General features: G+C 38.7%; 1 protein-coding gene across 1 annotated transcript in view; it reads right to left on the reverse strand.

The window, feature by feature from the left end:
• Window positions 1-26,387, reverse strand: part of LOC145318755 (E3 ubiquitin-protein ligase rfwd3.L-like) — a 52,219-nt gene that overhangs the window by 1,872 nt on the left and 23,960 nt on the right. The window contains exons 12-26 of the mRNA XM_080160255.1: window positions 25,631-25,747; window positions 25,151-25,255; window positions 24,221-24,298; window positions 15,124-15,195; window positions 14,651-14,704; window positions 14,325-14,395; window positions 13,554-13,624; window positions 9,408-9,533; window positions 8,970-9,030; window positions 8,239-8,325; window positions 3,739-3,831; window positions 3,344-3,418; window positions 3,014-3,119; window positions 2,059-2,140; window positions 1,549-1,708 (exon numbers count right to left, since the gene is read on the reverse strand). Of these exons, the coding sequence (XP_080016381.1) occupies window positions 1,549-1,708; window positions 2,059-2,140; window positions 3,014-3,119; window positions 3,344-3,418; window positions 3,739-3,831; window positions 8,239-8,325; window positions 8,970-9,030; window positions 9,408-9,533; window positions 13,554-13,624; window positions 14,325-14,395; window positions 14,651-14,704; window positions 15,124-15,195; window positions 24,221-24,298; window positions 25,151-25,255; window positions 25,631-25,747 (1,358 nt within the window). The remainder of the gene's footprint in view (window positions 1-1,548; window positions 1,709-2,058; window positions 2,141-3,013; window positions 3,120-3,343; window positions 3,419-3,738; window positions 3,832-8,238; window positions 8,326-8,969; window positions 9,031-9,407; window positions 9,534-13,553; window positions 13,625-14,324; window positions 14,396-14,650; window positions 14,705-15,123; window positions 15,196-24,220; window positions 24,299-25,150; window positions 25,256-25,630; window positions 25,748-26,387) is intronic.

Raw genomic sequence — 26,387 nt, forward strand, 5'->3', positions numbered from 1 at the left:
AATGTCATGTATGTCCCTTTTCTAAAAGTTTTGTATTTAATGATTTCATTATTATGATAATTAAATTCTATCCTTAAAATTCAACATTATTGATTTACAAATCTTTCCAAAATATATAAAAATGTACATCAAATACTTCCTATGTATGTACAGAACGAATGTAAAAATATTAGAGCAAAATATAAAATTAATTTGCAGCCATAATTCAATTTAAGGCCAGTGGATTAATAGAGTTAGAAATTGCAATAACCCCGGTGGAGATATAGATATGTCCATGGTAGATATAAATCATGTTCAATATAAAGGGAAAAAAGCTTCACTTGTCAATATAAATCCTTCAGTTTTGGTCAAAAACTAACAAAAAAATCATCCAATTCATGCTCCAGCCCCCCCCCCCCAAAAAAAGGAAGACGCAAATATTAAAAATAGTTACCTAAACCTTGAAACATTTCTAAGTCGGTATAATGGTAGGAGGGAGGTGACATTTGAGTGTAAATTATACTGATACACAACATTTTAAAATCAAGTCATCTTATTGGATGACTCAAAGCTTTGGGTACTTTTAAAGAATTTTGATTCAATTAATAATTCTAATCTACAGAAGTGGTAATTTTGTTTATTGACATTGGGGATATAAATTAACTTATCAAGCATTGTTTATTATAATAAAATCCCTTTTATTTAAAATTTTTATGCAGGAAATTCTATAAAAGGACATGGACTTTTTTTTAGCCATCTATCAGAATTCTAATAAGATCAATTTATTAGAGCGCAGGCTTTATCAGGGAAAAAGGGGATAGTATAGTCAATAATAAGTTAATATCTACCCCCAGATCTTATGGACTAAAATCTGATTTTCTTGTAAATATTAGAGAGGAAAGGGTGTTAATCAAATTTAAAGCTATTAGACTATCCCTCCCTGGGGCCTAAGAGAAATTTGAGTACAAACTTTAAATTTTAAAAACTAAATTATAAAAATGTTGGTTCATTATTAGGATACAGACAATTCTTTACAAAAAGAAGAAAACACTAAAACAAACTAACAATATAAAAGAGTGAAAAAACAGTAAATTATAACTTATCTAACCTTACTTAACCTAACCTAATCAACCTATAATTTTCCTCCAAAAAGGTTGTTCCTGGTTCATATGTGATAGAAGACAAAGCGCCTTTTATCTTTTGTAATACATGTCACTGTAATGGAGTTTCAAATGTACAATTTCAATGTTGTATTTGCATTAGGTACTAAGTTAATTTACATTCAACAGCGCAGCTTATCTAAAATTCGATAGTCTATTTTAAAAAAAACAGACAAGTAAGACAAAATCTAGAAATCCTATTTTAATATAGGTTTTCCTAATTAAGAGTTCTTAGCTGAAAAAAGAACTGACTGTTTGATTGTATAGACGCACAAATCTAACAGAAGCTGAATTCTAAAATTTGAATATCAAAAATTGTAACTCAAAGAATTAGCACAAGAACTCACTTGAACAAACCTTCTAAATATCCCAAGCATAAATTAGATTCGTCATAACAATAAAATCTTACCAAGTAAAGCTAAATATCTTTCATCATTGAGTTTCATCTGCTTGATATCAATTACAGGACGGTCAACCTTGAGTTCCTGGATGACCCTGTCCTGCCCGACCTCCTGGATGATCACCTTGTGGTCGTTCTGTCCTGTTCCTTTGCTGAAGGCCAGGTATACCTAAAAGATTGATAAATTATAAGTATTAGGTTGTCTCTGTGTGTATCTAAGGATGTTGCTTATCACTGACCCGATATGGCTCTTTAATACTCTGAAGCTTATTAAACGTTAAGGTATGGTTTATAAAATTATAACTATCTTTCACGGAAAGTAAGTGATCCCCACATTTTTTTTAGTTATAAAACTAAAAATTAACAAAATGCGGGTCGATTTCCCCAAACCCTCACCATGCATAGCTCTAGTTATAAAAATTAATATATCTTTAAATTAAGTAGGTGCATAACATTAAAATATAGAATTTGTAAGTGAATATCCCTTGTAACAATAGAAAAGGGGATACAAAAAATTACCTGTCCATTTGGGGCAGGCAGGAGTGATGACCGTAAGAAGCTTCTCTGATTATATGATCCTCCTTTGCCATTCATGATGGTCCTAAACATGAAATTAAATTGTTATTTAGACTTTTCCCATAGGTTTGTCCGTTTGTTCTTCTATTATTTGTCTTTTTATATGTCCTTTTCAATTATTGACTGTATAATTAATAGTGATGGGAATCCGGATCCGGAATCCGGAATCCGCCCAATTTTCGGCCAATTTTGGAATCCGAATCCGGATCCGGAATCCGTTTTTTATAGCGGATTCCGGATTCTAAATTGGTAGGCTAAAATTACCGTCTTGAGTTTTTCTTACAACTCCCTCTTAAATTTTTTTCTATATAACAAATTTTAATAATTACTAATGTGATGTAAATGTTTTAGTTATGCTGGAAGTCAACACTTTAAACAAATCAAGGCTTCAACCAAGTAACATAGTGATAAATTAACGAAAAAAGCTATCCCTCTGTGACGGACGGCCTTTAAAAATACTGCTAGAATCCGGAATCCTAATCCGGAATCTGCCAAAAATAAGAATCCGGAATCCGCAAGAATCCGTCACTTTTTGACGGATTCCTTCAGAATCCGGAATCCGAATCCGGCCCAAAAATTCGACGGATTCCCATCCCTAATAATTAAGTTCTTATTAATTGTATATTTCTAGTTATATGTTAGTGTGTCTACCTACCAGTATATGTTCTCTCCGATTCAGTCATAGTAGAATTAAATTTTAGGTTCAGTCATCTGTCAGTATGTCCATCTGTCTGTCTGTCTATTAACCTTCCTAACAGTATATGTTCTTCCCAACTCAATCATTGTAGAGTTGAGTTCCAGGTCTAGCTATCTGTCAGTATGTCCATATATCTGTCTGTCTGTTGTCTGTCATTCAGTCATTCACTCAGACAGTCTGTCTGTCTGTCTATTAACCTACCTAACAGTATATGTTCTTCCCGACTCAATCATTGTAGAATTAAGTTCCAGGACAAGGTGCGTAGCCAGAGGGGAGGGTTTACACCCAACCAACACAAGAAAGGAATCTATTTTTAGATTTATATTTAATTAATGTAATTAAAGTTGCCATAAAACTGCTAAAACTTCCTAAAATCTGTGCAAATTAAATTTTGCACCTGTAGTAATCTTGAATTAAAAGAAATAATCGTACATAGTTTGTTATTAATTTTTATCTCCTTATTTTTTCAATTTTTAAACCTTGCCGTTTTAGAGATGATAAGTAACACATACAAATGTAAAATATAAATTCCTGAATCAAAGTCTAGACTCCAAACAAGTCGTTGTCCAATGTTAAGCTTGGCACATTCCCAGTTCTCCTCGTCAACTAAAATATAATTTTGAAGATAGGATAACTAGTTTGGGGAAAAAGATAGGGAGAGAGGGGACAATGGACAATTACACGAGTACCCAAGGATTTAAAACCGCGTAATCTTATTCCTTGTTTTAAAACCTTTGGGTACTTCTTTAAAACAATGATTAGTTGTTTCAATTAAATAACAATGTTTATAAAACAAATAATTTTAATCCACAGAAGTGAAAGGTTTATTTATTATGTTTTGGAGAACCAAAAGGCATAAAAATAATGCATTTAAAATATATTTATAGAAATGATTTGGGCCACAAAATAAAACTGAAAACACCTACCCGGATACCAAAACCACAGGTTGGTAAGGTTGAGAACCAGAAATCCTGGCTGTGGAAATCCAGCTTCCGGTTTTGCAGGGACACTTCGCAATCCTGACAAAAAAAAATCCATGATTTTTTTAGTTTACACATCTAGGTATAACTAGGTTTAGTTCAGCTTGAGCTTAGTGTTTAAGTATTTTTAATAAAAATATCAAAAAGATAAGAGTCTGACTGAACAATCCCTCTATTGGACCCCTAGAAAAACAATTTAACCATAGAATTACATTTTTTTATCTCATCCATATAATAATTTAGCTATGTCTTATAATCAAATTCTATTGTCCAAATATTTAGTGGCTCGTATTATGGGATTAAATCATATGTGATGAAATAATATATAATCTGCTATAAATTCCTTTTTAGGACAAATTATTGTGAATGATTGAGAATCTAGTGTAACAAGTATGACAACATCCATAAAAGCGAAGCTCTAAAACAGTAGAACAATCGAACAGTGATGTCAGAACTTAATGATTAGAATATAAATAAATGTATAAAAGTCGAAAAAATTGTAAATAGGTATATATAAACACAGGTTATTTTTGTTCAAGGGGGGGGGGGGAAGTTTTGCCACTTTCGCGTAAACAGTGTGCTGTGGACTAGGTATTGATTTTAGATTATAGGTTATTTAGGATAAAAGTTTACTTTTGGGTATTAGTTCACGTATATTTAATCATTTTTTGAATAGGTCTCCATGTTCAGGTGCTGCAGGATGGAAGGTCGTTTCTGGACAGGTAAAAAAATTAAAAATTTTTTGTTTGAAGAGTTAGAGAGCAACTTATTAAACAAAATATGCTTCTTTTTGAATGTTATTAACATATCTGCAGAAAAAATTAAATTCGGCCTCCAGGTTCAGGTGCTGCAGGCCTCCAGGTCCACTCTGGACAGGTAGAAATTAAAAACATTTATTTGAAGAGTTAGAGGTACACTTATTTTACCAAATATGCATCTTTTTGGATGTTATTACCATATTTGAGGAAAAAATGACAATCGGCCTCCAGGTTCAGGTGTTGCAGGCCTCCAGGTACACTCTGGACAGGTAAAAATTAAATTTTCTTATTTGAAGAGTTAGAGGTACACTTATTTAACCAAATATGCATCTTTATGGATGTTATCATCATATTTGCAGAAAAATTTAAAATCGGCCTCCAGGTTCAGGTGCTGCAGGCCTCCAGGTACACTCTGGACAGGTAAAAATTAAAATTTCTTATTTGAAGAGTTAGATGTACACTTATAAAACAAAATATGCATCTTTTTGGATGTTATTACCATATTTGCAGAAAAATTTAAAATCGGCCTCCAGGTTCAGGTGCTGCAGGCCTCCAGGTACACTCTGGACAGGTAAAAATTAAGTTTTCTTATTTGAAGAGTTAGAGGTACACTTATTTAACCAAATATGCATCTTTATGGATGTTATCATCATATTTGCAGAAAAATTTAAAATCGGCCTCCAGGTTCAGGTGCTGCAGGCCTCCAGGTACACTCTGGACAGGTAAAAATTAAAATTTCTTATTTGAAGAGTTAGATGTACACTTATAAAACAAAATATGCATCTTTTTGGATGTTATTACCATATTTGAAGAAAAAATGACAATCGGCCTCCAGGTTCAGGTGCTGCAGGCCTCCAGGTACACTCTGGACAGGTAAAAATTAAAATTTCTTATTTGAAGAGTTAGAGGTACACTTATAAAACAAAATATGCATCTTTTTGGATGTTATTACCATATTTGAAGGTAAATTGACAATCGGCCTCCAGGTTCAGGTGCTGCAGGCCTCCAGGTACATTCTGGACAGGTAAAATTTTTCAAAAAATTATTTAAAGAGTTAGAGGTAAACTTATTAAACCAAATATGCGTATTTTTGGATGTTATTATCATATTTGAAGGTAAATTGATATTTGGCCTTCAGGTACAGGTGCTGCAGGCCTCCAGATCCAGGCTCATGGAGGCCGCCTGCAGCCTGTCTGGAGCCTTAAATGCTATATTATACTAAATTATTATAATTTAGCCATTTTCTTTTTAGAAACCATTCCTATCAATTCAAAAATAACCATTTAGGATTTTTTAACTGGCTACCAACAACCAGCAGTCAACAGGATCCAGGTAAGGTGTCCATATCAAAAAGTATTAAAAATTATTTTAACTGCCTGTCCAGAGTTGACCTGGAGGCCTCCAGTACCTGAACCTGGAGGCTGATTGTCAATTTTTCCTCAAATATGGTAATAACATCCAAAAAGATGCATATTTGGTTAAATAAGTGTACCTCTAACTCTTCAAATAAATGTTTTTAATTTTTACCTGTCCAGTAGTAAGTAGTAAGTAACATCCAAAAACACGCATATTTGGATTAATAAGTGTACTTCTAACTCTTCAAATAAAAAATTTTAATTTTTACCTGTCCAGAGTGTACCTGGAGGCATGCAGCACCTGAAACTAGAGTCCAATTTGAATTTTTTCTGTAAATATGATAATAACATCCAAAAAGATGCATATTTGGTTTTAGAAGTGTACTTGTAACCCTTTAAATAATTTTTTTTAATTTTTACCTGTCTAGAATGGATCTGGAGGCCTGCAGCACCTGTACCTGGAAGCCAAATATCAATTTACCTTCAAATATGATAATAACATCTAAAAATACGCATATTTGGTTTAATAAGTTTACCTCTCACTCTTTAAATAATTTTTTGAAAATTTTTACCTGTCCAGAATGTACCTGGAGGCCTGCAGCACCTGAACCTGGAGGCCGATTGTCAATTTACCTTCAAATATGGTAATAACATCCAAAAAGATGCATATTTTGTTTTATAAGTGTACCTCTAACTCTTCAAATAAGAAATTTTAATTATAAGTGTACCTCTAACTCTTCAAATAAGAAATTTTAATTTTTGCCTGTCCAGAGTGTACCTGGAGGCCTGCAGCACCTGAACCTGGAGGCCGATTGTCATTTTTTCTTCAAATATGGTAATAACATCCAAAAAGATGCATATTTTGTTTTATAAGTGTACATCTAACTCTTCAAATAAGAAATTTTAATTTTTGCCTGTCCAGAGTGTACCTGGAGGCCTGCAGCACCTGAACCTGGAGGCCGATTGTCATTTTTTCTTCAAATATGGTAATAACATCCAAAAAGATGCATATTTTGTTTTATAAGTGTACATCTAACTCTTCAAATAAGAAATTTTAATTTTTACCTGTCCAGAGTGTACCTGGAGGCCTGCAACACCTGAACCTGGAGGCCGATTTTAAATTTTTCTGCAAATATGATGATAACATCCATAAAGATGCATATTTGGTTAAATAAGTGTACCTCTAACTCTTCAAATAAGAAAACTTAATTTTTACCTGTCCAGAGTGTACCTGGAGGCCTGCAGCACCTGAACCTGGAGACCGATTGTTATTTTTTCTTCTAATATGGTAATAACATTCAAAAAGATGCATATTTGGTTTAATAAGTGTACCTCCAACTCTTCAAATAAATTTTTTTAATTTTTACCTGTCCAGAGTGTACCTGGAGGCCTGCAGCACCTGAACCTGGAGGCCGAATTTAATTTTTTCTGCAGATATGTTAATAACATTCAAAAAGAAGCATATTTTGTTTAATAAGTTGCTCTCTAACTCTTCAAACAAAATTTTTTAAATTTTTTTACCTGTCCAGAAACGACCTTCCAGCCTGCAGCACCTGAACCTGGAGACCTATTCAAAAAAATGATTAAATATACGTAAACTAATACCCAAAAGTAAACTTTTATCCTAAATAACCTATAATCTAAAATCAATACTTAGTCCACAGCACACTGTTTACGCGAAAGTGGCAAAACTTCCCCCCCCCCCCTTGATTCACTTTTAAATAGATCATCATTTCCAATTAAGATGTATAAAATAAGAGTTAAAAAATATATGTCCTTGCATTTTGAATTCTTTTAATAAACTAAATAATAAGAAAGAAGTATGTGTTAGAAAATTGTACCCCCTGCTGGAGTTTTTACAACTTATATCCTACATGGGTTTGGAGGGGATTAACATCTTGATATTAAAAGAGTAAGTACATTTGTTGAAAAACTGCTCAAATACAGGATAATAATAAAGGAACATACTTACATTTTTTGGAATTGATTATAGAGATGCTTCGCTTATAACATTGTACTTTGTTGTCCTAGGAATCAGTATTTCAAAAATCAGGTCAATCGGATTATTATTTCACATACAAATTTGTTGTTAAAATAGTTAAAAATTAACATGTTCAAAATGGACGTACGGACATTCTGGTAACGAATAAAGAGTTGCTACGCTTTCTAAATCGTACTTAATTACTACAGGAATCACCATAAAAAGTTTGAAATCGACACGACAATTTTAACATGCCTAAATTAACGAAATAGGTTATCCATTCCAGACGGACGGACATACGGACCTACCCTAATTATAGAAAAGCTTGGCTTTCAATAAATCTATTGTTTACCTATAATAGGTTTTCGTTCACCATTTGGGAAGGTTAGTTGTATTGGTGGACTTGTGGGGTTACGGGTGTCATGTACTAATACTGTTCCTATTAATAGATAGATAGATATTTGGGAAGGATAGTTGTATAGCTGGACTTGTGGGGTTACGGGTATCATGCACTAATACTGTTCCTATTAATAGATAGATAGATATTGGGAAGGTTAGTTGTATTGCTGGACTTGTGGGGTTACGGGTATCATGCACTAATACTGTTCCTATTAATAGATAGATAGATATTGGGAAGGTTAGTTGTATTGCTGGACTTGTGGGGTTACGGGTATCATGTACTATTACTGTTCCTATTAATAGATACATAGATAAATGACGATAAACAAAATAACACCTAAAGTATTTTAAATTATTAGTTCAAAAGTTTGGACACTGCAAATTTCAATAAACCAATCTAGAATTAATAAAGGTACCAACTTTTTTGGGCCAATGAATTGAAGAGGAATCTTATAAAAATTTGGGTACTAGTGTAATTTAAAGTCCTAAGTCACCCCCCTTCCTGGGTGATTTCTAGCAATTGATAAAACAAGAATACAGAAATTTTTTGAATGGAAATTTGGTTGCATAGACACTGACAATTCATTCATATGATAACTTTAGACGCTTGGGAGGAAAATATATATGATAAGGTTTAAAGAATTCATATATTTAAAAAAAAGAATAAGCAGATAAGTTGATTACCTTTATTTGTACCCAGAAATATTTGATAATCATTGTTAGCTGCCCAATCACAGGCCCAAACCTTAAAAAATATTTAATTCAGGATGATATTTTAAGGATTAGGCCGCAAAATGTGCAAAAATGCCCATTTTCTATCTTTTTATGTAAAGTAACAGGATGTTTGTCTGTCTGTCTGTTTGTACCAAAGAATCTGGATAAAAGCTGGACTGATATGATTCTCCTTTACAGTGTAACTTGTCACAGGCCCTAGGAAGATTTATAACTTTTAAGGGGGAGGGTATCATTCTTTCTTTTTAAAATTAAAATTCTATCCTTCCTAGTTGAAATATTTTGACGTTGGCCCATTTAAAATTCTAATATTTTATCATTATAAAGACACGTTGAAAGTTTAAAATTGATAAGTATATTCCACCATAACTTAACCTTTTTCTAATTTACCTGTGTTTCTAGGGCAAACTCAACAATCTTGTTCCCGTTTGATACGTTGGTTATTCTTACAGATCGGTCATGACCGCAAGATAGAAGCAAATGGGGAGATACTCGACTGAAAGACAGGTCTCGAATCTAAAATAGATAGATCTGTTAATCTGTCATGAAAAAATGTATGGTAGGTTTGTAATTCGGTCATGATTGCTTGATAAATAAGTTGGCAAGTCAATATCTTAATAAAAAGCCCCTCATCTAAACTATCTAAGCTTGATATGTAAACCGGTCAAGAGCACATAAAATAAGTTGGGAGGTCTGTTTATCGGTCATGACCGCAAGAAAGGAGTAAATGGTGAAATACTCAACTAAATGAAAGGTTTCCATTATAAAAATGGATTGTAGGAAAAAACAATCCCCTCCTTCAATTTCAATTTTTTTTAAAGGAGGGGGGGGGGTTGATAGGTTATCAATGCTCAACCGGCACTCTGTGGTAAAGCACAGTGTATTTTGTTCTATGTAGAATGTAAATTGAATGTTTTTTTCCTACTAAAAAAAATAAGTTTTTTTATGAATGATATTTTAATATTTTTGAGTTTGATTAAAATGCTTTCTTATGAAAAATATTAAAAGTTTTTGTAAGACTTCTCACGTCCTTCTCTCATCAAATGTTAAGAAATCAATTTTCAATCACTGTGCTTCTTATAAAACAACATATTTTTAGTAGGGATAGATAAGACAATAGACGGTAAATTAATTTACATTTTACATCTTTTATGATTATAAAAGTATTACCCTGTCTGTAAACTAAAATCATTGATTGAAAGTTTAAACACTACCTACTAGTTTGAAAGAAAAAAATATCTTCATTCAAAGAACACAAAGTTTTAGGCCAATGAATTACAGAATATGTTTATTTTATTTATTTATATTTATTTATTAACAGTCCAATGGCCTTTCCAGTTTAAAGGTTCATTTTTTTCCATAAAAAAAATAGAATTCGTTTGTTAGATTAACCTCATACTTTAGTGCGAAAATTATAGAGGCAAGGGGCGAAGCTAAGAGTAGATCCTCTACAAGGGGGGGGGGGGGGGGAAAGTTTGTACAGTTATAGGAAATGAAAATTCATTATCAAATTTTGGCCTGGCCGTTTGGGCTTGTTTTTATAGTTATCAACCTAATTCTTTTTGTAAACTCTCTTATATGATTGGATCTACCTGTAAAACTTTGAAAATTGATTTTTGGGACTTTCCTTCTAGGGGCTAGTGGTGCAAAAGACCCCCCCAAACACTAAAATTTAAAGTTATGAGCTTATTTTCAAAGATATCGAGCTGATTTTTTAAATGGAAGCTTTTATTGCATAAATGAGTTGATTAGCCATCCCATATTTCATTTTTGCACCTTACCTCTAGGGGCATGTAAGCTAAAAACTTAAAAATTTTGTATTTGGGGGGGTTGTTTTACTCCAAAAACCCCTAGAAGTAAAGTGCAAAAATGAAATATGGGGTGGCTAATAAACTCATCTATGTAATAAAAGGTTCCATTTAAAAAATCAGCTCGATATCTTTAAAAATAAGCTCATAACTTAAAATTTTAGTGTTTCGGGGGGTCTTTTGCCCCACTAGCCCCTAGAGGGAAAGTCCCAAAATTCAATTTACAAAGTTTTACAGGTAGATCCAATCATATAAGAGAGCTTACAAAAAGAATTAGGTTGATAACTATAAAAACAAGCCCAATCGGCCAGGGCAAAATTTGGTACCGAATTTTCATTTCCTATAACTGTACAAACTCCCCCCCCCCCCCCTTAATGCAAGTCATTATTGGCTGTAATATGAAAACACTTCAGGTATTCGTGTCAGTTCAATGAAGATATCTAGATGGATAGCAAGATATCTAGATAGATAGCAAGCTATCATTTGCTGTAATAAGAAAACAACTCCCAGTTATTCGTGTCAGTATTAGTGAAGATTCAAAGAAGATATCTAGATAGCTAGCAAGATATCTAGATAGATATCAAGCTTTCATTTGCTGTAATATGAAAACACCTCCTAGGTATTCGTGTCAGCGTTAGTGAAGATTCAATGTCAATTTGTCAGAGGAATCTACATCAAAGAGGAATCATCACATTTTGTGGGACAGATATAATCATTCAGCAATTTTGATTACATAATTTTTATATTTTAGGGAGGGAGGGTCCATTACATAATAAAATTACACTGATACTCAAAGTTTTGTAACAACGTTATCTTATTTTTCTAAGTTCTAAGTTTGATTGGTTCTAAACAATTTAACAAAAAATAATAATTTTTCATCATAATAGTAGATATATTTATCGTCCATTGTCTTATACCTTAAGATCCCTGTAAATATCTAACCTTATTCAAATAAGTTAAGATGTACACAAATATTACAAAATCTAAATTGATTAAAATGACTGAATATTTGTCTCTGCCTTTTATGACATCCATCCCAAGAATACAAGGAGGGAGGGGACACTGGGTTGTTTATTACACTAGTCCTCAAAGTTTTATGATAACGTTTTCATATTCGTTAGCTAAAAATTTTAGGTACTTTTATTAAATTTTGATTGGATGATTCTAAACTAGTAGTTCCAAAACTATTTAACAAAAAATAATTTTTTTTTTTATTATTGGGTTTGTGTAACTTATCGTCCATTGTCTTATCCCTTAGGATCCCTGATAATATCTATTAAACCTAATTCAAAGAAGTTTACACAAATATTACAAAATCCAAATTAATTAAAATGACTGAATATTTATCTGCGGCTCTTATGCCATTCATGACACGAATATAGGGAGGGGAGGGGGGGCATTTGGGCTGTTTATTACACTAGTCCCCAAAGTTTTATGATAACGTTTTATTATGAAATTACTACAATATTGTTAATCTTTATTATTAAATGAAAATTTATAAAAAATGTTAGAATATTTGAATATGACATGCATCTCAAGAATAAGATTCCTTCCAAGGATAATGACATGTTATATCACAAACCGACGAAGTGAGTTAAAGAGTAAAGGTTAAGTTGACTTAACAAAGTAAAAAAAGCTACCCTAATTATAGAAAAGCTTCGCTTTTAACAAATAGAACAGGCTAAAGATTGTACTAGTAATACATCACATCGTATCATATCGGATAGTAAATAGAAAAAATTTAACCCCTTACAGTCGGGCCCCTTGCCGCACCTTAATCAGTCGGGGGGGGGGGGGGGCGTTCAAGGCCCCCCCCCCTAATATCTCAGTTCCTGTTAGAGCTAGAAGGCTAATTTTTTTTGTGTAAGTCCCCTGTGTTATGATGAAATTCCGACCTTAAGTAAGTCAAGGTCAATTTTCGCTTCCTTCACCCTTTTATTTAACAACCTTTGATTTCAGGTCCTTTTTTACTTAAAAATTTCAAATGGCTCTAATTTTTTTATTTTTGAAGCTAGAATAAAATTTATTTTGCAGAAAATGTTATCTTTATGTAAATTTTATATTTGAAATATCAAAATTTAAATTTCTGCGGCCGCAGCTGTACTTGGCAGCTGCCAGCCGCCGCAGTCGGCGGTCGGCAGGAAAACGGCGGCGGATCTTTATGAAATTTTAATACGTTATGTAGACATGTAAGAAAAGCTTAGTTTAAAATTTGAAGTCCCTAAGTCAAAAATTGCGGCCACAGGAGCCATTTAAAGATTTCTGGAGACCTGGAGGATCAGGACCTGCAGGATCATACCTGGAACCTGAAATTGACTTGAACACCTGTATATAATATAAGGATGTACTACTAGAGGATATTTTAGTATTTTGGTAAGATAAAATACTTTGTTTAAGTCAAAAAAAATATTTTTGCTCTTTACCTGGCTTACCCTGCCAGGTTTGCTGGCATCCTGTGCCCGCCAGGATGGAGATATTCAAAACATTTCAACTCTCAGTTATGTCTCATACCCACACTAAAAAAGTCAAGCAGTTTGGGCTCTTTATCTTTCACACACAGAAAATGAGAAAGAAAAAACCGAATGGGGGGGGGGGGGGGCGTTCAGGGTTAAGATTAATTCCAGTTTTATTGGCTCCATTAATGTTAATTAATTAGAGACAAAGTCCTAGAGGATAGTTAGATTATAGAGTAGCTACGCTACAAATGAATAAAAAAAGATAACTATACCTGTTCTCTACATAATGAGACAAAATTTCCAACTTTCATATCAAGCACGTTGAACTGACGCACCCCATAACCTGCAAATAAAGAAAATTAGGAGGTTCACCTAAGAGGGGGGGGGGGGGGTATAGATGCATAAATATACAGATATTTAAAAAGATAGAGCAAGATATTTAGATCAGAGACAAAATATCTAGAAAAAGTATACAGCAAGATATCTATATAGATAGTGAGATATATATATAGAAAGATAGTAAGATCTGTAGATAGAAAGCAAGATATCTAGATCTGGTGCTAAGGCAGTCAAGCTAGGTTGAGATATCAGCAATATACCATTATATTTACTGTAAGTAAGATATCTAGATAGCTAACAAGTAATACCTAGTGCTTAGGCAGTAAAGCTTGGTTGAAATATTACTAACATTACATTATATTTACTGTAAGCAAGGTGTTTAGGTAGTGGTACATTGCAAGATATTTAAATAGCAAGATATCTAGATAGCTAACAAGTAATACTTAGTGCTTAGGCAGTAAAGCTAGGTTGAGATATCTGCAATATACCATTATATTTACTGTAAGTAAGATATCTAGATAGATAGCAATATATCTAGATAGATAGCAAGATATCTAGATAGCTAACAAGTAATACCTGGTGCTAAGAAAGCTTTGTTGAAATATTAATAACATTACATTATATTCGCTGTAAGCAAGGTGTTTAGGTACATTGCAAGATATTTAGATAGATAGCAAGATATCTAGATAGATAACAAGTAATACCTGGTGCTAAGGCAGTAAAGCTTGGTTGAGATATTAACAACATTCCATTATATTCGCTGTAAGCAAGCACCCTGAGATATAAAGAACATTAATGCCAACAAAAACGAGAAAAAACCAATATAAATAAATTTTGATGAAGGTAATGTTAAAGAGCTTTTCAGAATTTTAGATAATAAAAGGCTAAAATTAGTATTTATACCTATTTAAAACATCTTGATGAACATTGTTCTAATTGAGTACTACTTTTTTTTAGGTCAAGGTTTACCCCTAAAAACTATGGATGTCGCCACTATTTCCGGTTTTAGGGAAATGATTTAATAAAATACCTGCAAGTTTTTTCATTACCACGTACAATCTCAAATCTTCGTTGGTAAACCAATCTAAACATAAAATAAAACAGATGTTGCCGTGTTCATTGGGTTCTTTTTTATTGGAATGATTCAGTGAATGTTTTGGGATATTTCTAGTATTTCGAGATAAAACAAAAAATTTCAGCATACAACGTGTTCATAAATGCCCCCCCCCCCCCTGCAAATTACCTATTGACGGAGGGGTAATTTTTGTCAAACCATTTGGGAATGTATTTGAATTCATCGTACATTTTCTCATCCCTTGATATCCCTGAGATTACCTTGTCGGCTGAGTGGGCATAGCATTGTCTTATCCTTTAATATCCCTGAGATTACCTAGTAGGCTGTTGTATGCATTGCATTGTCTTATCCCTTGATATACCTGAGATTACCTTGTCGGCTGTGAAGGCATCGCATTGTCTTATCCCTTAATATCTCTGAGATATTACCTTGTTGGTTGAGTGGGCATAGCAACTGGCTGAGAACTTTGCAACGCTGGCGGTAAATCCCCACGAAATTTCCTGAAAAAATAAAAAAATGAGGAAAATTAAATTTTATCCGTCTGACGGGATACAGACATACATACCTATACAATATACATACATAAAATAAAATAAGGCTATCCATATAAGATAAAAAGTAAGTGAGTTTTAATTTCACTAGCTGTTGCAACACTATCATATTCTTTAAAGATGTACAAAACGCACAAAAAAAACTTTAAAAAAATTGCCTAAAAGTAAAACCATCCTGGGACCTATAAAGCCTGCCTAAATGAAGAACTTAATTAATTTTGATATGTAGATATAGAAATCTTAAGCTTCAGACAAAAAAAATTAATACTTTGTATTGTGGTATCCGCCGAGGATAAATGGCAGACACCGGAGTTCAATTAGATTACGGCAGTGTGACAGACGTGGACACCTTACTATAGAGAAGCTACGCTTCTCTAGCTTTCACTAGATAATGATCAACATCTATTTTCAGTTGTCACTTTATTGAAGGGTTAAGAGATACTGAAGCTATATACAACAAACAATAATTACATGGATAGGAATAAATAATCATAACATAAAAGCATAAATAATACATATACAATGGTCAGTTTGGGCAATAATGATTCCCCCATCCCTGGAAAGGGTGGGGGAGAATTAAGAATACAGTTAACCATAATAAACATGACAGATTCAATCATTAATTCTAAGCGTAGGGAGGGGGTCACTAGACCCCTTCCCCAGGACTCGGGGGAGGGCCATTGACCCTCCACCGAACCCCAGATCAGGGGTGCCATAGACATGGCTCACGGTTGCCGAATACCACAACTCTCCCCTCGGAAGGCTGGGAGGTGGTTTCCCTACCAGACTTCCGACAGTGGTTGAGGCCTTCGGCCCGCTCCTTAGGGCTAAAATATATACAAACGATAATGATTCAATGGAATCCTAGTGGTGAGTATCTTCTTAGGGTTGATGGGCTCCCAATGTGGGATAGAAGGCAGAGGCTGACTTGGGTTGGATACGTTGGTCAGCGCCGGCAGGTATCAGGTTTGCTGGTGGCACAGTTGTTGCTGGAACGGTCAGCAGTGGGGCCTGCTGGTTGTTGTTGGCAGCGGCTGGGGCACTGGCTGCCAGGTTGATTGTCTGAGCAGCGGCCTGTCCTCCTGAGGGGCCGCGGGGTCTGCCAGAGGGCGGTCCTGGCCTACCTGGGCGGTCATGCCCGCTGTCAGTTGATTTCATAGACACCATTTCCTCGGCTGCTTCCCTGCCGATGGGAATGGCATCCCAGTCCACTGAAAAGTCCCGGGACTTGGCATGGTTGAGCCTGGCTCTAGCCAGCGCTTTCCTATATAAAGCTGGATGGTACAGGAACACTTGTGATATCGCATTCAGGGCTGCCCGGACTCCTCCCTGTGCTGCTGCCAGAGAAATGATGGTTAGGTCCCCCAGCAGTTTGAGGATCAACAACAGCAAGCACAGTATGGCTGCGCCATCTCCCCACTCGTGGATGGCTTGTCTAAATCCTGCCCAGACATCCAGGGCTGCCTCTCCTTCCTCCGCCAGTCGGTCAATGTTGTAGGACACTATCCCATGGTCTCCTGTGGCCGAACAGCTGCCTTGCTGAACGCAGGAGCCATAGGATAGGCCGGTCAGCATGGCACTCTTGTATGCTGGGAACGCCAGCAGTTGTTGCCAGTCGTTCAACTCAGCCTGCGAATACAAACCACCTGAGCTGAAGTCATCTAAGGGTTCTGTCAACAACTGCTTAGGCGTATCCAGCGGGGGTGGCCTCTTCTTGGGAGCAGGGGTTAACTCTATCCAGCCTTCCTCCGCGTGCACAGTCAGGGGGTAGGTGGAGGAGCAGGGAATCTTGGTGGTGTGCTCACTGTATACCCGTGTCACAGCGTCTACAAAACCTGTGGGCTCTACTGGCACTTTGTCCCAACACTCCTTGTGTTCGCGGACAACGTACTTGTGCCTTTGGCAGGTCAGCTGCAGCAGGATGTCTCCCCTCAGTACCGAGAACGTGCTCCCCTGGACACGCACCGGGTGGGCCGGATCTAGTTGCTGGAGCTTCCAGCAGTTGGCCGCTACTTCTTCTGCTGCAGTGCTTTTCATGCGCGTTTCCAGGGTAAACCCAATATAACCTGCATGGATCTGTGCTTGAAGGGGAACGTCAACATCCCTGGCCGACACTCTGGGCAGCGCAGCCGCGGCTGGATCAGCTGCCACGAACAACGCTGGATGGTTGGTGGCATGGGCCTCGAAGTCGCAGTTCACATTCGAGGTGGGGTTGGTCATGTTGATGAAAAACTGGGCCTGATGGTCAACCAGATATGCATCCATCACCAGGCTGGGCTGGAGGCTGCGGATCAGCCTCAAGGGGCAATCTCTTCCCAGGTGGTCCCACACGTAGGTTGCTTCCCCAGTGATGCAGGACAGCTCAGAATGGGGACACTCTAGGGTCAGGTGGTCAGACTGGGACTCCACCCGTCCATCCTCCACCACATAGGTCTCCTCCTTGACCAGCAGCCGCCGCTCCTGGAGCACTAATTCGTTGCGGTAGAGCTGGCCCTCAAAGTGGACGTCCTCCCCCTCGCAACCCACCCCCTCGGGGCTGTTGACGAGGGCGCCCACCATGTCGATGGTGAAGAACAGGGGGTGGTTCAGCTGGAACGTCAGTGGCTGGGTCTTGCCTGGCAACGTGTATACTCGGTTCCTGGCCAGGTCTCGGCACGCTTCGGGGTCTATCTTGGTTGGCCTCATGAGGGTGGGGACCGAGGTCACCTTGAGGTGACCCCATACCCCACACCTGAATGTCCACTGGGACACGGTGAGCTGACAGCTGAACCCAGTGGTTTCCCTCACCTTGACTTGCTGCAGGACGTGTACTTCATGGCCCAGGGGCACCTCCTGGTGTAGGGGCTCCGTGTCACACATCTTTTCTTTATTGTAAGACGTGACATGGGTGGGGTTGGCACAGTCCCACCCCACCAGGACGTAGCTGGTTGTAGGCCACACGGCTGCCAGCAGGAGGCCCCACAGGACCATCCACCAATGGGAGAGGCTTCCAGGTAACCATCTTCCTCGTACACGCGGCTGGGGATCTTCAGCTCTGGTCACGGCTGCTTCTTGGGGCTGGACACGGCTGGGCTGCTCCTGGCTAGATACAAATTTCCATTGAGCGTTATCTGTATGCGGCCGAGGCACCCCGATACCCTCCCCAATGACAGACTGGCAAGCGACTGGCACTTGCCTGGGTGTCGGCTCCCCTAGCCCTAAGTGCTCCCTTCCCTTGTCCAAGGCATGCCCAGTGGCATGGGGCTGAAGTGCATGTGGCACAGGCTCGCCCTTACTCACTGCCCTCCCCTGCCCTAGGAACTCAGGTGCATGTGGCACAGGCAAGTCCTTATTTTCCCAAATTTCAATCTCCCCAGCCTCAGGTGCAGGGGGCACAGGCAAGGCTGGGTGTTTACAATATTTTGGATACAACACATTTAACAAATTCAACTTATCCTGATGTTGAGCAGCTGGGTTCCCTTGGCTGGCAGGGGGCTCTGGATGGCATGTAGCTGGACTCTCCCTGCAGGCTGGTGGCACTGGCTGGCATGTAGCTGGGCTCTCCCTGCAGGCTGGTGGCGCTGGCTGACTGGGGGTGACGGGTGTCACCCCTTCCTCTGGGACCGCTGGCTTGTTCCAGGACTCAGGTCTCTCGGTGGCGGCGACGGTTGTCGCCCCAGACATCAGGTTGGAGGCTGGCTCGTTCCAGGATCCAGGTATCTCGGTGGCGGCGACGGTTGTCGCCCCAGGCACCAGGTGGGAGGCGCTGGATAGCACCCCCCCATCATCCCAGGTGGCGACGCCGGGTGGCGTCCCATACATCGATGCAGAGGTGCTGGCTAGCACCTCCTGCCTCTCTCGTTCAGCGGCTGCCAGGGCCTCCCCATACACCGTCTCAGGGACGCTCGGCAGCGCCTCTCCACTCTTGCTGGGTAGGCTCAGTCGGGCAGGTTCCATCATGTTGAGGCTAAAAGGCTGGGGCCTCAGCACCTCTGGCTCGGCTATGTTGTTGGGCTGTATCAGCTCTGGCCCCAGATGGTTAAGACTGAAGCCTAGGCCAACCCGGTTGGGTTCAGCCGCGCCGCCCAGTACGTTGATCCTAGCTGGGACAGTCCCAAACTGCGGCATCCCATCGGCTCGGTCCGCAGCTCTGGGGGCGGCTGCTTGCTGTGGTGGTGCTGGGGGCGCGCTCCCTTCCATATGGGCCACTCTGCTGGGCTTCCCTGGAGGGGCACCCTTGTCGGCGGTGCGCCTGCGGCTGGCTACCTGGGCCCAGTCGGCTCTACAATCGGCCGCCGTGTGACCGTCATAGTGGCAACGCTCACACTTGGCAGAACGGTCACGGCGTGGCTGGGTACGTCTCTCCTCTAGGCTAACTTCCACAGGCGTTGGGCAGTCTCGAGCTCGGTGGCCTCTCCCCTGGCAGCGGTAGCAGCGGCCTGGAACCTTGTCATCTGGAGCGACCTTCCCCATCTGGTGGAGACCCGGAGCCAAGGAGCCAATCTCCATTGGCTCCGACTCGTCATATTGGGGCAACTGGATGCAGGCAGATCCAGTCAGCCCGTCGGTCGAGTCCACTAAGCACACACCTTCCTTCAGCTGCTTAGTAACCATGGTCACGGTGAACATGGCCTTACGAGTGTACTCAGGTACACTCGTAATTTCATGGTTCATCATGAGGCGTTTTACGTTGGCGTTACGAATTCCACGATTTAATTCGTCCACCAACAACTCAAGATCCTCATGGTTGTAGGCGTCCCTATACAAGGCGCACTTAGTTGATATGTACGCTTGTATAGGTTCTGTCGAGTGTTGCTTGTAATCCCTAAACGCTTGTTTAAGCGTTTGGGATTCAAAAGCAGGGCGAAATAGCAACTCACACTCGGTCTTGACCTGTTCGTAGGTCAAGGCTTGGCCTGCCTTGCCAAACAGATGGGACGCCATTTCCGCCGCTTGCCCTACCAGTGACAGTAGTAGGGCGTTGCGGCGGTTGAGGGAATCATGAGGTGGTACGCGGTAAGCCGCCCATGACATCTCAAGTCTGCGGATATGTGCCGACCAGGATTGCTTGGGCGGCCCTCTAAACTCCGGCAGATTGCTCAGCATCAGCTTGCGGTACTCGGCTGGGGCCGGCTGAGGGTCATCCTGGAGCCATCCTGGGGCTTGGTCACCTCCTGGGGCTTGATGCTGGTCCATTGGGTCAACGGTGAAACAGCGGGCACAAAGTTATACAGTACTAAAATTGAATGGTTTGTCACTTGAGGCTTCCTAGCCTAACAGCCAACACTGTTTGTATCACTAGGTTGGGCGTTTAGTTACAAAGATATAACTTAGCTGTACTTATCACTAGTTAGGTGTTGAGGTTGTAGGGTAGGCTGGTAGAGGTAGATAGATGTTGAGGGTCTGAACTGCTGTCAGGAACTGATTGGGTTTTCCCTTATCACACTAGAGCTAGAAGGAAAGAAACTTGCAATTCTTTATTTGCTAAAAATACCCCTGTTAAATGCTATGGAGTAGCTCCGCTCTGGTGTGAGTGTGTGTGTGTGTGTGTGTGTGTGTGTGTGTGAAATCTCCTGTCCTTGTAACGCGCGTTCGCGCCGTCCAATCCGCGCACACGGGGAAAACGCGCTCTCACCCCTCAACTCGCTCTCTCATTGGTCCGCTTCGTCCGTTGGATTTATGATATTTTCCGCACTCTGTTGCGCTACCCGTGAATGGCGCTCTGTGTATCCGATCGCTAGCTCCACACTACAGACGGACTTAGTCTAGTGTGGGTAGGAAGGGGGAAGCGCGTGAGGGGACGGGGGTAACTCCGTCCGTTCCCCCTGTGAGGGAGGGGGGTAACTGTGTGCTGGTGTAATAGGGCCTTTTCTTCTTAATCTTAGGCTTATCTATTATATCACCCTGATTGTATTTGCCTTCAATGGATAGGGGCCCCTCCCTTTCCCTTGGAATAAGGGGTGTATTGTTGTTGTGCTGTGGGCTTGAGATTGTTTTGATTATATTACATCTAGCTTCTATTTTTGTCCTTATCACAATTGCATAACAGATTTGTTTACCAACTCTGTTCTATTTTTAGCTGTTATCACAATACACAGTAATCCAAGCCTGTTCTATTCTTAGATTTATCACAACACAACAATTTGTTTGCCAAGCTTTGCTCATAAATCTATTGTTTGGCCATCACACTAGGGTGGTAATCCCTGCAAATGTGATATAATATCTGTTTTCTAGATGGGTGGCTGCGTTGTAGCTTCTCAGGATACTCGGGGTTGACGTAGTTTTTCTGTTCTGGTGCACTACACTCGTATGTTAGCTCGCAGCTTGCAGCTATGTGGCATGTTTCAGCCTATCGGCGGCAGGGAATGTCCCGTCCTGCTAGCGCCGCTGATCCAAATCCGGCTGATGGCGGCAGGGAATGTCCCGTCCTGCTAGCGCCACTGGTTCGGATCCTGCTATTTCTTGCAGTAAAGTTGGCCTATTTCCAGCCGTTTACACTTATTTGGCTTGTTTCAGCCGGTCCGCAGGCCTGTTTCAGCCCTTTTGGCGCTCAATTCTCCGTTAGATATCAGCGCTGCTCGCGGTTATTCGTCAGATTTCGCTGTCTCGCTTCCACAACTGCCGGATGCAGAGTTAAACTTTGCTGTCCAGGGTGGGTAATTCAGGTTGCTTGCGTCAGTTTTGCCAGATTCACTGCTGGGAGTACCTTAGCCTCAGATGCGCGTCTGCTCTACACTTGTGGTTCGCCGTAATCTCACACAGCTGTCACCAAAGTTGTGGTATCCGCCGAGGATAAATGGCAGACACCGGAGTTCAATTAGATTACGGCAGTGTGACAGACGTGGACACCTTACTATAGAGAAGCTACGCTTCTCTAGCTTTCACTAGATAATGATCAACATCTATTTTCAGTTGTCACTTTATTGAAGGGTTAAGAGATACTGAAGCTATATACAACAAACAATAATTACATGGATAGGAATAAATAATCATAACATAAAAGCATAAATAATACATATACAATGGTCAGTTTGGGCAATAATGATTCCCCCATCCCTGGAAAGGGTGGGGGAGAATTAAGAATACAGTTAACCATAATAAACATGACAGATTCAATCATTAATTCTAAGCGTAGGGAGGGGGTCACTAGACCCCTTCCCCAGGACTCGGGGGAGGGCCATTGACCCTCCACCGAACCCCAGATCAGGGGTGCCATAGACATGGCTCACGGTTGCCGAATACCACAGTATTATAATTTTAATAATCTTAGCACATCACAAAAATTACGCTACTCTATACTAGTGTAACCGCACTGCTAAATAACCTACAATTTTATTATTAATTTTGATATTTTTAGCTCCACTTTTGCAAACAATACAATCCTTGTTATTTTGTATAATATATTATACAGAATAAATTAAGTCAAGGCTGAAAAAGGATAAATCCCAAATATAACGTGTATACTATGCAACAAACAATCCCTAGGGAAAGTCGACCCTTTACTTTAAATCAGTACTAGTTGCTTCGTCCTTAGACTCTAAGTGAGGGCGAAGGAGGTCCCGAAAATAGCCTGAAACCAAATTAATACATTTATAAAGCTTTCTTGTGAAGTGAAATCAATTCGTACCAACAGTTTCCGAGATCTTTAGCTTCAGACAAAAATAAATTTTACTACTTTATATTACAGGGTTAGAAAGTGAAAAAAATTGGGAAGGGTGGTGGGGTATTTTTTCCATGGCGATTTTTTTTGGGAGGTTGAAGTTACCCTCACTCTACAAAAGCTTCACTGTAAAGGAGAACCATATTGGTTCAACAGTTACGAGATCCTTCGCAACACAAACACACACAACACATTTTTTTTGCAGTTTCCAATGGCCACTGCCAAAATATGTGCATCTAGTTAAACTATTTGTAATGAAAAATGAACACTTTGCAAATCTCGGGTGTGCATGCAAATATCAGGGAGGGGGGGGGGGGGGAGTACAATGGCGGGAAATTTAATATACAACCATTTATCCCTGATATTTAATTACTATAGAGGGCAGAAATCATACTTATGAACCTTAGAAATAAATTTTATCGCTATTGTTCTATCCGTTGATTCATGAAAAATTCCAAATTTCTAAGGTTGGTTTCCGGAAAGGTTTTATTAATCGCGTGAAGTCTATTAGGGGGAAAAGGATATAAAGAACCAGATGGATTTTTAAGGCGATCAAAAATAGTATAAACCTAATATTTTAAAGAAATCAAACCTTTGATTTTTTTGTATTCGCGAATTAGTGCACGAGAAATAAAAAGTGGCATGTCCTAGATATTGTACTGTTATCAGAAAATAATAAAAGACTCTAAACCCCATCTTGAACCTTGCTATTGTTCATATAAACTAACTTATTAATCCAAAATGAAGCAAATCATACAGTTATACACAAATCTAAGTATTTGTATGTGTTGTAAGCATTAACGGTATTATGTTCAAACCTAAAAACAAATCTATTTGAAAGCAAAAAATCCAAAATAATCTGCCAACAAATAATGGGGGAAGGGGGTGATTTCCTATACTCTAAACTTAAGACAAAATACGTACCAATCACTTTGTTTAAGTCTAACATGCACACATTAACGGAATGTGTAAAGCTACTTTATATTCGAGGAACAAAAAAGATTTTTTATGATTTTCATTGCTGTATTGCATAGACCACTTTCCTAACCCTTTTAAGTTGCACAGAAAAGTGTAAACAAGGATATATTAGAACATAAGCAAAAAAATTTACAGGATGGATTTGTATCTGTAGAAAAAGATCTCGCTAACCTAAACCTGTTAGGATCTCATATACAGTGAAGCTTCCTATATGTCATGGAAAGGCTTTAACTATAGTAAGGAAAAGCATCTGACAGTAGCAATATAGACCAAATATAAAGTCTTTAGACATGGCGCACCGTTGAGCCAAGATTCGAACCCATCATCTCCCCGAAGACTAACGAATTTGAATGTTACCTATATTGATGAAGTTCCCGTTGTAATTTCTCATTCTCCTCTTGTAACAACTTGTTACGAATCTGACTTTCTGTTATCCTGAAAATTAAGCCTTTTAATTTGGAATTCTTTGTCTTAAGGTACCTCCTATTATATATAATACAAAGTAGAACGATGTCTGTCTGTCCGTCTGAAGCTTAAGATCTCGGTAACCGCTGAACCGAATGGGCTCTACTCGTCAGGGAATATACCTACTGGTCCTGTGGTGGCTTTAAGCTATTTTCTTGGGGGGTGGGACAACCCAAAACCTAACCCAACCCAAAAAAAAATTATTAAAAGATTGAAAAGAAAGCGTTATGGATAACCCATAAAATTATGGTTCGCAGCACCAAAATATTTTTTTTAATATGTTCGAAATAAGTGGTTGCATCTCCAATTTTTTTAATTACCTCTTGGAGCAAAGCCCCTAGAGGCTATGGGCATAGCCGCTAGTATTATATAAAGTAGTAAGGTTTTTTTTCTTTGAAGCTTAAGATTTCAATAAATACTGAACTTTTGGGTTTACTATCTCATGCTTTACATAGATCCTGTGATGGCTTTAGACTACTTCATTTTCAGATTCAGGACTTGGGATGGTTTTCGGCTATTTATCTAGCCCCTAGAGGTGTTGCCTCTAGTATTGTATAATGCAAGAGATTCTAACAATTACACTTCAAGAGCAATAAATTTGAGGAAAATCAATTCTTGTCTTTAAAAGCAGAAGCAACAATAAAGAATTTAAAAAATAAAAAAGAAACACAGTAAATTCTAATACAGTATGTGTAAGTGTGCTTACGAAACAAAGCTGGAGAGTCGTGTACTTTGTAAACAGAGCCAAAAGTAAAAAAAATGAGTTACTCAGACCCTACAAATTGGAAAACAATCGATTCTGCCGTTTACGAGATCTTATACCTGAGTTGTAGCTCTCTGTTGTTTGTTTTCTCCTTATCCAAATCTGCCAGAGCTCGATCCTTTTCACTAGTGTCAAGAGCTTTCAATTTCGATACGTAATGTACCCTAAATAGAGAATTAAAATTTATTAGCGGCCAGTCCGGCTAAATGCCTTTAGGGGCACTTGAGGGAAGCGAGGCACTTTCAATTTAAAAGTACGATTAAAAGTATCATTATGTACATTAAACAAGGATGACAGCATCCAATAATATTGAAGCATAGAATATATACAATTAGTGGTTGAATAAAACTTTTGGACTCTCAACTTAATTAACCAACCAATCAAAATTGAATTAAAGTGAGTCCCAAAAATTGTTAAGCCTACGAATAAGAAAACGTTATTATAAAACTTTAGAGACTAGTGTAATAAACAATCCAATGTCGCCTACCTCCCTGGTACATTTTACTGACACTACTATACTATAAATAACTATATTTTACCTGATATCTTTCTTGGTAGATTTTTCATTGCAGTTAGGACAGGATTGTCCAGAGCCACGTAGCCATTTTTCTATACACGTATAACCGAAAAAGTGACCACACCGTAGGGATGAGATCCTAAATACAAACAAACAATATTCTGGGATTTAAAGGGATAAGACAATGGAAGATAAATTAAAGCGCAGCCATTTTTCTATACACGTATACCCAAAAAAGTGGCCACACCGTAGGGATCAGATCCTAAATACAAACAAACAATATTCTGGGATCTAAAGGGATAAGACAATGGAAGATAAATTGATGCTCAGCCATTTTTCTATACACGTATATCCGAAAAAGTGGTCACAACGCAGGGATGAGATCCTATATACAAACAATATTAGTTTCCATGAAAACGTATGCCCTTTTAAAATGATCTTAAGGGATAAGACAATGGCCGATAAATTAATGTACATCCCTAATAGGGATAAACAAAATTACACCTTCTGTGGATTAAAATTAGTGGTTGAATCGTTTGAACTCTTAACTTTATGAACCAACTAATTCAAATTCACTTCCCCAAAGTTCTTTCGTCAACAGAATATAAATCCCATAGAGCGTCAAGAAATTATTTTCCAGCATTGCTTCTGATTAATAAGAAATCATAAAAACCCAAAGACAACCTGGGGTTACTAAACTGGTTCTAATCTTACAATTTTTCATTTAAATATCCGCGGAAAGCAATCTATATACAAAAAGGCATTAAAAAATAAATTAC

The sequence above is a fragment of the Acartia tonsa genome, chromosome 5 (assembly GCF_053477335.1).
Source record: "Acartia tonsa isolate MP-2025a chromosome 5, ASM5347733v1, whole genome shotgun sequence".
NCBI classification, from domain to species: domain Eukaryota; kingdom Metazoa; phylum Arthropoda; class Copepoda; order Calanoida; family Acartiidae; genus Acartia; species Acartia tonsa.